This window comes from Hakea prostrata, chromosome 10 (assembly GCF_041222555.1).
Source record: "Hakea prostrata isolate BN-2017 chromosome 10, UWA_Hpros_2, whole genome shotgun sequence".
In the NCBI taxonomy this organism is placed as follows: domain Eukaryota; kingdom Viridiplantae; phylum Streptophyta; class Magnoliopsida; order Proteales; family Proteaceae; genus Hakea; species Hakea prostrata.
The window spans coordinates 39705657-39719074 of record NC_142609.1 but is presented as its reverse complement, the minus strand read 5'-3'; the positions used below and the strand labels follow the sequence as shown (position 1 = coordinate 39719074).

General features: G+C 38.8%; 1 protein-coding gene across 2 annotated transcripts in view; it reads left to right on the top strand.

Annotated features, from left to right (window-relative positions):
* EDM2 (ENHANCED DOWNY MILDEW 2) overlaps positions 1 to 13418 on the top strand; it is a 61275-nt gene that overhangs the window by 25884 nt on the left and 21973 nt on the right. For both annotated transcript variants that reach the window (XM_089138981.1, XM_089138982.1), the window contains exons 8-12: positions 2060 to 2307; positions 2412 to 2501; positions 2601 to 3131; positions 8384 to 8531; positions 8671 to 8772. In XM_089138981.1, coding sequence (XP_088995107.1) covers positions 2060 to 2307; positions 2412 to 2501; positions 2601 to 3131; positions 8384 to 8531; positions 8671 to 8772 — 1119 coding nt within the window. The remainder of the gene's footprint in view (positions 1 to 2059; positions 2308 to 2411; positions 2502 to 2600; positions 3132 to 8383; positions 8532 to 8670; positions 8773 to 13418) is intronic.

Genomic DNA, 13418 nt, shown 5'->3' with positions numbered 1-13418 from the left:
GTACTCATTTAAGGGTGTTCATTTCTGAAAATTTTCTTATCGGAAAATATCCGTATCGTCCGCTAAGCAACCGGATTTGGATAATTTCTTATTGGATCGGATATTATTCGGATAGAGTAAAGTATTCAACATTATTTTTCTCTCGAAAAGGGTTGATAATCGGATTCGGAAACTAGTAATCGGTAATCAGATAGTTGGATAATCGGAAATTATCCGGTTAGAGTAAAGTATTAAATACTTTTCTATAGAAAAATGGTTAATAATCGGATTCGGAAACCGGTAATCGGAAATTGGAAATAAAAGAAAATGACAATCACCAACAATAATTGGATAGTTTATTGGATCAGATTATTGTCGGATATCCATTAATGTTCTGGATTAGAATTCGGATGCCTTCTCTAAATTTCTGGCGGATTTGGATAGCGGTTTTGCTAATAAGATTCGGATGCTATGTATCTGAGCCGAATCCGATCCGCTTACAAGTCTAGTTGTATGAAAACAATACGACCATTACGGGGAGAGAGAATGCCTATCAGTTTGTCTGCAATGGTCTCCTTTGGCAAGTTGGCAGACTTTGCAACTTCTAATTAGTTGGTCAAACATCTTAGGCTACATGGGCGGACAATTTCTGTCACGTGCAAAACAACCTTTTCTATTGAAATGTCCTTCCAAACTTCCTCCTTGTAGTTCCCTAATAATGTATAATCGGAGGGAGGAGTCTGGGATACATAATTGTGTCATGAAGAGTATATATTATGGATGGAATGCTCACGGTGCTGCTCACCTTTTCTCGAATTAGAACATAGGATGTTGAAGTCCTAATTTGTCATACTCATCGCGCATTTGCTTTATGTCAAGTGATTGAGCTGCGAATGTGTCCGAAGACAGGATCTTTCTACTACGTACATTTGCCCACTTGATTCTCCTTTCCTTATTTGTACTTTAAAGCACAAACTTGTAGGGAAAGGGGGAACTAGCCACAGGAACCCAGGTTCTAAATTTCACAAAATTTTGGTGAAATTTCACCATCTTGGTATTGGATGAAACGAAATTCCCACCGGAAGAAGTTTCAGATTTCATTGAAATTTATGTAATTTCAGCTCGATAATTTTGGTGAAATTTTCAATTAAATTTCAGAAATTACGTTGAGATCTCAAAAATTTTGGTGGAATTTTGAAAATTCCAAGGGGTTGTTCTATACAAGGCTTATGGATATGGATATGGTGGAGCATATGATGGTTCATCTGTTGATTGTAGTAGCATGTTTGTGTATGGGATAAGAGATGGATCAGGTGTATCTTTGTGGACTCTATCTTTGTATATCCATGTGGACCAACACAACCAATTATGCCAGTGATGGACTATGTGGATAACTTTATTCGTACCATGGGATGACATGCTTATGTCAAGTGTGCAGAGTACTCCTCTATGACCCAGGAGATGGATCCAACCCGAGACATACTTCTATATTGAATTTTACTTGTTGTATCCGTTGTTGCATTTTAATGAAAATCTTAGTGTTGTCTTGCATAATATCCTTACTCAAATTGGTTAAAATTAATCTTCTCGACTTTCTAGTTTTGCCTGCATATAGTTGGGCTAGTGCCAATCAAGAAAATCATTTTGGATTAGGTTTTAGGCATAAATAACACTGTCAATGTGTTTATTGGCATCAAATTAGGCTGGACACCAAATACCAAGCTAGAATGACCCAAAAAATCCACTGAAATTAAGGGTCAAAATTTAAAAAAGGATTTCGAAATTTTGGCTAAATTTCGTAATTTCGATCATCTCGGTGGGCACAGTGATGATTGAAACTAGCAAAATCTCGAAGCTTGGTTGGAATGGAACCATCAAGTAGAGCTGTTAAAGTATAGTTTTTGCAACACAGCCAGTGGAATGTGGCTGTAGTTGATGTTTTGGAAAAAGCACTTTGGAGAAACGGAATGGCACTAAAAGTTTCATCATCATGACTATCAATATGCTTCCCTTTCTCCCGGATTGTTCGGCTTTTTTTATTTGAATCTCCTGCCAGGCTTTCTTTTCTGATTGCTTTCAGGTCTTCCAATGTGCTTCTGCAACTTGTGGTCATTTCTATCATCCTCAATGTGTTGCAAGACTGCTTCATCGAGGGAATGAAGCTAAAGTTGAAGAACTTCAGAAAAAGATAGCTGCTGGGGAAACATTTACATGTCCTGTCCATAAGTGCCTTGTCTGTAAACAAGGAGAAAACAAGGGAGATACTGATCTGCAATTTGCAATTTGTAGACGTTGTCCCAAGGCATACCACAGGAAATGCTTACCTAGGTACCCAAATATTTTTTGGCTTTTGCATTATGAGATTTTTTTAAGGTAGAGGGGACGTCTAGGTTTGTTATCTATGGTTGCTAAACCTTCAATTTATTGATTAGGGAGATCGCTTTTGAAGATTTGGAGGATGAGGATATCATACAAAGGGCTTGGGATGATCTCCTCCCAAATCGTATATTGATATATTGTTTGTAAGTCTAAGTTTTCATGTTCTTCATTTTTATTTTTCATTCATACATGTTTTTCTACAATTACTCTTTTTTCAAATTAACAAAGCAATTGTTATCCAGGGAGCATGATATTGTCGAAGAACTTGGGACTCCAATTAGAACTCACGTTAAATTTCCTCCTATTGAAGAAAAGCAGAAAAAACGTCCGTCGGAGTTGCAATCAGGGAAAGAGAAGATCAGTACAGAAAGGAGAACCGTAGGTTCTGATGAGTCCACAAGGAAAAATACTGTGAGGGCTCCAAAACAACCTGGAAAGGTGCCTTCTGCTGGTAGAGATAGTAGTTCTATTGAAAAAAGTGTGAAACAACTTTCTGGGTTGGGATATGATTTGTTAAAGAGATCCACCATAGTTGGCTCCAAGAAGCCTCTTCTCAAGGACAAAGCAAAGCCTGGCTCTGACAGGCTTCATACAGTAGACGAAACCAAGTTATCAATAAGAGAGGAAAAGCTTAGTTCGCTGTTGAATAAAGGGTTGGAACCAGTCAAGAGTAAGCAGAAGGATGTAACCAGTGGTAAACCTGGAATGACTGGTATGAGACCTGTCTCGAAGAAACCCAGCAGTTCTCCAGTAGATCCTGAAACGAAGAAAAGGTAACATAAATTTCTTGGTAGCAAGCTGCTGACTTAATGTTTGTGTTAAGTGGCTGATTTTTCTTTCCTAGCTCTCTAAATCTTTGGAGCGTTGCCAGCTGGTGATGCCAATTAAATTGTTCATTTTGGTCAGTTTGGCCTTTGAAGACTCTATTTTGGCCCATTGTTGGATTTTGTAGGATTTGAGCTTCTTAATTTTAGGGTTGATGTACTCATACTAAGATGGATGAGTGGCAATACTAGGAAGGATAAGATAAGGAATGATGATTTTAGAGATGGTTTGAGAGTGGCTCTGATAAATGATAAACTATGAGAAAATTGATTGAGGTGGCACAACCACGTTCAACTAAAGCCTTTAAGTGCCCTTGTACAGATAAGTGAATTAGTTTAGATTGAAGGAATTAGAAGAACAAGGGGCAGACCTAAGATCATGGTGAGAGATCTCGCTCTTGAGCGAGATCTCGCCACTAAGAAAAAGCGAGATCTACAAAAAAATTGGCATAATCTCAGTGGCCCATCTCGGTGGGTTTTAGGGCCTCGGTTGGGTTGAAACTTGGTATTTAGCCTATTTAAGGCCTTTTGAACACATTGGTGGCCTTAGATTTGTGAGAAAAAAACCTTAAGTATATCTTCTAAGTCTACCCTATGTGTAAAACCGAAATTTTGTGAAATGCAAGGTTAGACAACATGTAATGTAAAGATATCAAGTAATTCAAGACTTCAAGTTATCAAATATCAACTATCAAGTATCAAATACATTAACATTACACATCAAGTAATCAAGTGATCAAATTATCAAAGAACTTAAATAGTTAAATGTCTTCAAAATTTTACTACCATAAGAAGTTTTAGACTTTTAGTAAGTCATAAATCATAATCCATAAGTTCACAATCACAACTCACAAGTCACAAGACTGACAAGAGTACAAGAGACGAGTAACAAGATTACAACTTACGACTTACAAGACTATAAGAGTATCACTCAGCATTCTGCATCAATTGATTTTGAACGGTGGCCACATGACTCCCAAGTCAATCCATCACTGTAGTATGTCACATATCGGTTTATATGGAACTGATGTCTCCATGTCAGAATACCAGAGGAATAGCACTCTGGGATAACCGCCAATCGTGGGTGGGTGAAAGTGCCATTCTTCTTGTTCATATTGCTGTTGAGTATGTGGGTAGGGGTTTCTAAACCACTCAGTTAACAACCCACCTTCACTCCCATATGTGTACTTTCTTCAGGTGCAGGGTCTTGAGGAATAGCGTGACCTCCATAAGAAGAATACCCATTGTAATCTGACCTGGTGTTGTGATCCCCGTATTGGTACCCCGCTGACTAGCAAGTGTCCAAACTCTGCTGTTGTGAATCACTGTGACCATGATCTAGGCTCATGCTTCCCATGTTGAATTCAAGATCGTGCATGCTCGCATAATCATTCGTTTGCCCCTTGTTTGATCTGCTCTTCCTACTCCTAGCATAAGTCCGAGAGATAGGGGAACTATGGCTCACATGTGTTGGATGACTCGGACCTGGTGGAGGTGACTCCCTTTGTTGATGCTGACTTCCACCAGCAACACCACCAGCTTGATTGCCTCCATGACTCGATGGCTGACTTGGGCCACTTGGCCCTCTGGTATCATCGGCATCATTTGAATCCCCACTACTAGTTGTCACCTCAGTTGTTTCAAGTCGACCAAGTGGCTCGACAAATGGTATAGTTGGTCCTTCAGATGCTGCTACAACAGCCTGACCCTCATCAGAAGACACGTGCTCAGCCACAACATCTGGGCCCATAGCAGCAACAATGGTAGTATCCGGCTGCCCTCCTGGCCCATCCAGCATTGGGCCACCTCAATCCCTAACCCACTGATATATGATATCATCTTCCTCATCTTCTGCGGGGGGCTCGTGGAATATATCAGTCAACTTCAATCGGTTCGCGATTGTCGTCATCTATATCATCTTGTATGTGCCCTACTCTCAATTTCATGTTGTAATGCACATATACTAAGTCCTCGAACCTCTTACTCTCCAATCTGTTCCGTACCTTACTATGGATGAGCGAGAAGGTGTTCCAGTTCCTCTCGCGACTAGAGGATGAGCAAGTCTGTGAGAGTAATTTAATTGCTATGTCCGTGAGATTTGGCGCACTAGTTCCATATAGCATCCACCAGTCAGCTGCATAACAAAAAATAAGAATGCATTAGGCAAGGAAATCTTAATATTTATATAACTTATCAGTTATCATTTGCAGAGTTATAGACTTAATGACTTATAGTAATGGACTATTTACCAAGATCATTTTTTTGCCTAGTTGCAATTGCAGAAGGCTTTCCAAAACTCCCATAGGCATCCCTGAACTCCCTGGTCTGTACACCAATTCTTCAATTATTGTATTATGTATATGCTTAATGCACTAATGCAAGAAGTTGAAGAAACAATTGAATAAGTTCTCACCTCTCCGTTAATTGTCCGTTGCATGACGGGATTTGACACAAGCTTATCCACCACGTCTTGCACCACATTCGTCAACCTTACATTAAGCCCTAGATCATTCTTGTAATGGTACTTTGGGTTGAGCTAGTAAGCTTCCATTGTGGAAATAAAAAATTTGGTTAGTGATTTGGTTGTTTACTTGTTTATAAATTATAAGTTATAAGTTATAACTTCAAACTTATAACAAATTAAGAATGTAAATTAAAGTATACAACAAAAACTTAAAGACTTAAAAGTGACTCACCAGCCAAGTCCAAAGGATGCATCAAGTGCGTTTCCCATCTATTATCGATGATCTTCTCGTATGATTTGAATGAGCTAGGGGCAGCAGCTCTAACCAACTCTTTCATTTGCTGGAGGGCAGCATATATGTGGGGCATTGTGGGCTTCTTCTCCGAATCCACCATCCTTAAAACAAACACAATAGGCTCTATAATGCCCACTGTCCTGTTCATCCTCCAAAAGGAATCATTAGCAATGCTAATGATTTGTTGGGCTAGTATTGCATCAGGATGACTAGATCCACGCCAATCAAACCACTCCTCACTTGCAAACATGTGCCGTAGACCCACCACTTTCTTCTGAAAGCATTTCAGAGCTACATAGTTGGTGGCGAATCTAGTCAATCCAGGTCTGACTAGATCACCCTTATAGTGGTTCCTCGTCATCTTCAACACATAACCATGGTTATAAATAAAATTACTTAACCTTCTAGCCCTGTCAACCACAATATTGATTGACTTTCTTTTCCCCAAGTCCTTCAATATAAGATTAATCGAATGTGCTGCACATAGTGTCCAAAAGAGGTGGATCCTGCTGCTCTTCTTCTTCATAAACATTTCACCAGCATTTTTGAAGTTAGCACCATTATCTGTGACAATTTGGATAACATTCTTTGGCCCTACCTCGAGGACCACCTCCCTAAGAAGCTTGTAAAGGTAGTCAACATCTTTGATTTTATCTGAGGCATCCACTGACTTAAGGTAGGATGTCTTTCCATTGCAGCTCGCCATGAAATTAATGATGGACTTATCCATCAGCCATCACAGTAACACCATATGTACTCAATTTTTCTTTTAATGAACCAATGTATTCATCCACCTCCTGCTTTACCTTTTGTAAATATTTATTCATTACTTCCCAAGCTGTTGGGCCTTTAACCTCTACACCGGCCCTAGCAACTACATTGATCATCCCTTGATAGTATGGTGTTTTGGCTACATTGACTCCAATGTTGTTGTAGAGCATGAATTTGCTGATTGCCAACCTAGCTTCCTCCTCCCTACTACCTTCTTTACTTTTAGCAAACATATATGGAATGCTTCTTTGATAGATGTCTTAATGCTTGAAGAGGGAGGGGTCTTGGTCAAATGTGGCATCATAATGTCTAGTCTTTCTCCTCCTTTCCGTCCTCTCACTTCCATGAAAACTATGTCTAGGTGGCATGGATGCCCCTGACCCCGAACCACCTGCTCCTCTTGTCTGTTCATATTGCCTCACATTCTCAACATGTAAGGATTGTCTGCTAGCTTCCATTGCAGCCTTCATTTGTCTCCACTCGACCCGTGACTCAACACCCATAACCCTCCTCCTCTGTCATCGTCGCTTGACTCCTCATCAATATCAACAAAAGGTCTAGACAACACTATATCGTCAAATTCCCTTTGCTTTTGTGCCATCTTTTTTTTTTGTTTCCCTCCCTTTAAAGTTGCTGCAATTGCTTTTTGTACTTCATAAGGAACCTTGGGACACTTGGAAACATCTTTGTAGCCACCAGCCAAATGTTGCTTTAATTTGGTTGAACCACCAGAATTCAAAGTCTTGAGGCAATACTTGCATCGGGATTTTTTCTTTTTGGCAGTCAGTGGATCCCCATGTTGCCAAACAATGTCTGAGTCCCACTACCAGTGCCGCCACTCCCACTAGTTGCCATTTAAGATACAAGTGTACAACACTGAAATACATACATGAATGTTCCCAAATAATCATTAGAATAATTTTTAGCCAACACCGTTTAGTTGGGACAAGGTTCATGTTGTTGTTGTTGTTGTTATCATTATTTATTTGTGATACATCTTGCATCAATTAGAAATGATTTTAATGAAGAATATTACTTTTTTCTAGGAGCTTTGGTGCTGTTGGGCAGTGTGTACTTGATTGATATCTCAAAGTTGGTTTCTTCTCTCCTGTTCTCTTCAACTACAATTAGTTGAATCATCCCCAATCCAAATTCTTCTCCTAGTCCTTTGAACATGTACCCTACATGATGCAGTTAAGCTTATCCAATTGGGTCAGTTGGGCTGCAGAAACATATGTTTTGTCCCATGGTTGGGTTTCATAGACATTAGGCTTCTTATTTTTGGGTTTTTTGACGTAATGAGCTTCCTTTCTAAGCCCAGTAAGTGGGGGTAGTGCACAGGATTAGTAGTTAGGAATGTGGATTCTTACATATGATGTCTTTTTCGTTTGTTATCTGGTTTGCTTTCAATTCAAACTGGGGGGTCTTGAAATATTGCTGTAGCCAAATCAAACCAAACCAGTTTAAAAAAAAAAATCACATAATACAACCTAAACAAAACCCAATTTATTAGCTATGGTGTCCCTTATTTAGGGTTTCTTTCTTTACATATTCACTTTGTCTCTATTTCTATCTCTCTCTCTCTCTCTCTCTCTCTCTCTCTGCTGCTCTAATGGATTAACCCTTTTTATTTATTTATTATTATTCTGAATTCTATATGTTTCATTTCAGGATACTGGATTTAATTCAGTGTTGTTCAGCGTCAATGACCTTAGATAAGATCACAGAGAAATACAAAATGCCAGTTACACATGCACACTCCTCAAAAAACATGGTTGACAAGACCATTACTCAGGGAAAAGTGGAAGGTTCTGTTGAGGTATGTTTTTTTTTCCATGACACTTCTGAAAATGAATGTTGTGAACTTGCAATGCATCATATTATTGTAAATTGGCTCCAATTGATTCTCCCCTGCAACCCCCCCCCTCCTCTTCCTTGTTCTTGTTCTTCTTTCATAGGCTGCTCGTGCTGCTCTACAGAAGTTGGAAGAAGGATGGAGCATTGATGATGTGAAGGAACTTTGTGCTCCTGATGTCCTGTATAAGCTTGTTCAATGGAAGGTGTCCTCACTTCCCAAATTTTTTAATTTACTGGAAAACTGAATTTCTATTCCTATTACTAATTTCACCTACAGTCATTGATTTGTTGCATGTTTATGTTGTCTTCTTGACTATGCCATCCTATCCATCATGAGACAAGTTTAACCTCTGTCAATCATTATCCTAGTTCTCATAAATAAAGAGTTAATCTTTTTTTCAGGGCGAGAGGGCATAAGTAACAAGGAAATTTTATTGCTGAAAAGAAAGAACACACAATTCACATAGCTCTAGGGTAACAAAGTTTGGCAATGAAACCGAACAAACAATCAGTGAGGTTATTGTTCCACCCGTTATGCTTGTCATCCTGGAAATTAGCTGTTTCTTTAGGCAAAAAAGAAATTGCAAATAAATTACTTTTTGTTTTTTGAAGTAGTTGTTAATATTGCACGGTCTATCAAGTAGGTAAGGAGTTTTTTTTTTCTTTTTTTTTTTTTTTTTTGGGGGGGGGGGGTTGTGAATTGTCACAACCCAATGGGCTATAGAAGCAAACAAATTGGATTGGTCTAGGCCCGAGATAACAACAATGAGTCTGTTACTTGGGGTGTCTACAAGGGGTGCCGGGGGGGGGGTTTGTGGGGTGAGAAAGAGGTGATCCTAATGTAGATGGCCTTTCAAATCTGATCAGTGGATCAGGATTTGGAAAGATCACCTACCAAGGTTGTGCTCGGACCAAATATTGGAAAGGGCACAACAGGCACAGTGGGGAGCGGGCCATGCCGCGCACACACAAGGGGGGAGCGCCGGGGGGCAGGGCTAGGGACAAGATACGTTTGGTGTAGGGACAGGAGAAGAAGTGCCGGTGTATCTTCCTTGGGTATAGTCACAAAAGATGTAAAGTGAGCAATGGGATATGACCCTGCGAGGGAAAGAGAGGGTGGAGAGGCACTGCAATGGGGTTCTCCAAACAGTAAGGGAATCTATGGATGCAATTTTTTAACCAAACAAGTTTGTACCAAAGGGATTTGGGAAGAAAGGATTTTGATGAAATCCAAGCAGATGAAATGGAGAAAGAGGAAGCCTTGTCAAAATTAAATGGGGTCGGCTGCATGGATTTTTGCCTTCCAACCAGATCTGTTAGTGGCCATACTAGGTACAAGTCCATATCCTTTCTCATCACTTCTTTTAAGTCTAGGTCTACCCTTAGTTCTTCTAATTCCTTCAATTTAGATTAAATCTCAGTCATCTTAGCCTTCTCATTTCTGCTACAGAGAGTTTATCTATATGATGCTTTTGAACAACCCAACACTTTGTACCATACACCGTAGCTGGTTGTGCGACGGTCTTGTAGAATTTCCACCTAGCTTTCAAGGAATACATCGATCATCAGTGACCTCGCATGTGCCTCTCGACTTCATCCATTCTATTTTAAAACTAACTAAAATTATAACTGAACCACAATGGTTTTTTGCATGTATCACTCTATTCTTATCTCGGATTGAACTGCTTTAATGTTGCACCATTTTTAATCACGGATGAGATCAGCCCAAGATCCAATATCTTTTGATAAACTTTCACTTTGTGGAAATTACATTCTTGTCCTTTTGCTCTTCTTTGCAGTTTAGTTCCTTGATGTGCATAATGGATAAAGCTTCTTAGTCTATAGGTTCCTTCATCTGATAAGATCATCATCTTCGTCCATTAACATTATTTCTACCCATTGTCCTTTAACCTGCAAATTATAGAAAAATACCCAAATAGCTTCACTCTAAGTATGTTATGATGTATGCTTTATGTCCTACGATTCTACACATGAGCATATTTGTCACTTGGTTTTAGAATAAAGAGAGAATAAAGAGAAAAGTAGAGCATTCAGGATAATTTTCTGTTTCTGAGTAATGGAGGAGAATTGATGGTTTTTGAGGACTGATTCCACTGTGAACTGATTTTTATCTATGCATGCTGTAGCTCCTCCTGGGGTTTAACTTACTAGGCTGCAGCACTTTTGAATGAACTTGGGCAGATCCCATGCAAAACCACAATTGCATTTGAGAGAAAGAAAATCTTAATAATGAAGTTGCAATCTTTATTCTCCTTGATGGGGATTTAAACAGGCAGCATGCCTTCTTGATTAGAAGAGGGCCACAATTCCTAATTATAGTCTCATTGGACTTGTATACCTGCTACGACTAGAGGATAGGTCATAGGTGTTCTGACTAACAGCTCGTGAAGCCTAAATCATGGACATTGCTTTATCATAAGTAACTAAAGGAAAAAAACTATTTATCACAATTAGAAATAAATTCTGGGCATCAAAGTGGCAGCCCCTCTTTGGTCCTGTCCTCTCAGATGTGGATCGTTGGATCTGCATAAAAAATATGTAAGTTTTTTCTTATACCACCTCCATGATACCAAAATGACTGCTAGGCCTTAATGTCCATGGTTCCAGCTCCCAGGCTTTCATATGGGTTACAGTAAAGAGATCACAAAAAGAAGGAAAGAGACTATAAAGTGAGCAGACCACCTTGTACCAGCAACAACTCATATTGGGGGGAAAAGATAAATTAAAATTCTGTAACAAAAGCAAGAAGGAAGCAACTATAAAATGCAAAGGAGAGAAAAAGGAAAAATGAAAAACATACTGTGACCGAACCATATAGGTAGGTGGAAGGTTCATTTATGATGGATCGAGGGAATAATAGTTCACCCTAGCTGGAATTGAGGGAGGATGCTCGCTGAAGCCACCTGTGTTCTCGCCTTCTTAGTTCTCAACTTCTCAAACACGAGAGGTTTGACTACTCCACTCAATTGCTTGAATTTTGTTGATTTGGTTTCAGAATTACCTTTATATAAGGCTTGATCTCATGTAGTAGTTGTTAGAACTAAGATCTAATCCCTATAGAGTATTGTATTGGTTAGTAATTAAGAAACATAGAACTCATTTGATAACCCACCAAGTGTTTCTACTTAGAGAAACACTAGGAGCAGTTTTGGGTGTTTGTAGGAGCTGTATTAATTGTTTATGGAGGCAGAAACACTGTTATTGGCATATGATAAAACTTGCTTCTGGAAGCAGAAATAGGATTAGCAGGCATTTTGTTTCAGTAACTGGAGACAGAGAAGATGAAGTACAATGACCCCTTTTGCCAAGATGGGGGTAGGGTTTCATCAGAGGTATAGATGATGAAGATGAACTTTGGTCACAGGAGATAGAGAAGATGAAGAACTGAGCAATCCCTATTGTTAGAGTTGAAGAAGCAACAAATGGAAGAGTTTGATTGCATTATGAGAGGGTTTTAGCAGGGTTCTTATGTTTAGGAAGCCAAAATTTATTAATACCCCTTTCTAAAATTGTTTCACTTAAACCCAACCTACGCCCAACGTTCGCTTTGAGAAACATGTTGGCGCAACAACTATGTTATAAATTTCAATTTATGTTGCAAAAATCGCTGGACACAAAACAGTTTTATGAGACGGTTTTTGGCCAAATTCTTTGTTTCTTGAAGCAAGCAATGCCAAAAACTATTTTTCGCTGAGTTATCAAATGGGTCTGCAGTGTATAGTGTCATATCATATAGGAATGTAGATATGTATCAGCTGTGGCAAAAACACATTGGAATGGATAAAGTACGCATGGACATGCATTTCAGAGCAAAGAACAGTATATATAAACGCTACGTAACATGTATAATGCATAAACTCTAAGATGAAGAGCAGTGTATACACTATTGTATTAAATTAACTTTGTTATAATAGATGAGGTTTCTTGCATGTTGTGGAAGTTTATGGCCATGAAGAATATTGGATGATTCAAAGGATGAAGTTTTGGAGCTTCTTGATTAGTTTTTTTAAACTCCCAAAGTGTGAAAGAGCAAGATTAAATAGAGATTTTATACTCTTGGTTGAGAGTCTTCCTATATTTTCCTATTAGAATAGTTGTATTGGATTTTTGCGGGACAATGGTTTTTATGTAATTTATCAATGGTTTCCATATGCATTGAGCTATATACATATTAGTGCAGCCACCAAACCCTCTATTGGAATATGTTGATGGTATCAAAATTTACTGATCATATTGTTCTTATCAACCTGTGTCGGTTGTTACATTTTGATAATCTAATACATGCCATTTAAAAAATAATAATAATAAAAAGAGACATATTGGTATGTATTGTGTAGGTAGTGACCAATATGAATATGTTTCTTCCTGTTTCGTATTGCACTGAAACAAAAAGCTGGTTGGTAATATCATAATTTGTAGGGATCTGACGAATATAATCTTTGTATTGGGGAGTTCCCACGTGGACAAGGAAACCTCCCTGAAGGCTTTGGTAAACAGTTGAGAAGGGGGTTGAGAGATTGAATTGGGTTGCTAGACAGGCCTTTGTTTCTTATAGAGGAAACAATGGGTACCAATGAAGTATGCTAGCTAAGGCTGAGTCACAATTTAATTTTGAGGCTTAATTGGCTGGCCCCAGTGAACACCTTAACTGCTTCATCTTTTTTCTGTCCTTTCTTTACCATCCTTGTCCAGGCCTGGTTTCTTTGCAGTCCTTTCTTTCATTTTTGTGATTTTGTCTCACACTTCCTTTTTCTTTCTTAATTATAGTACATCTGATCACCTTTTCCCCTTATACTGCTATATCTTTGTCTCACACTTTCTTTATTCA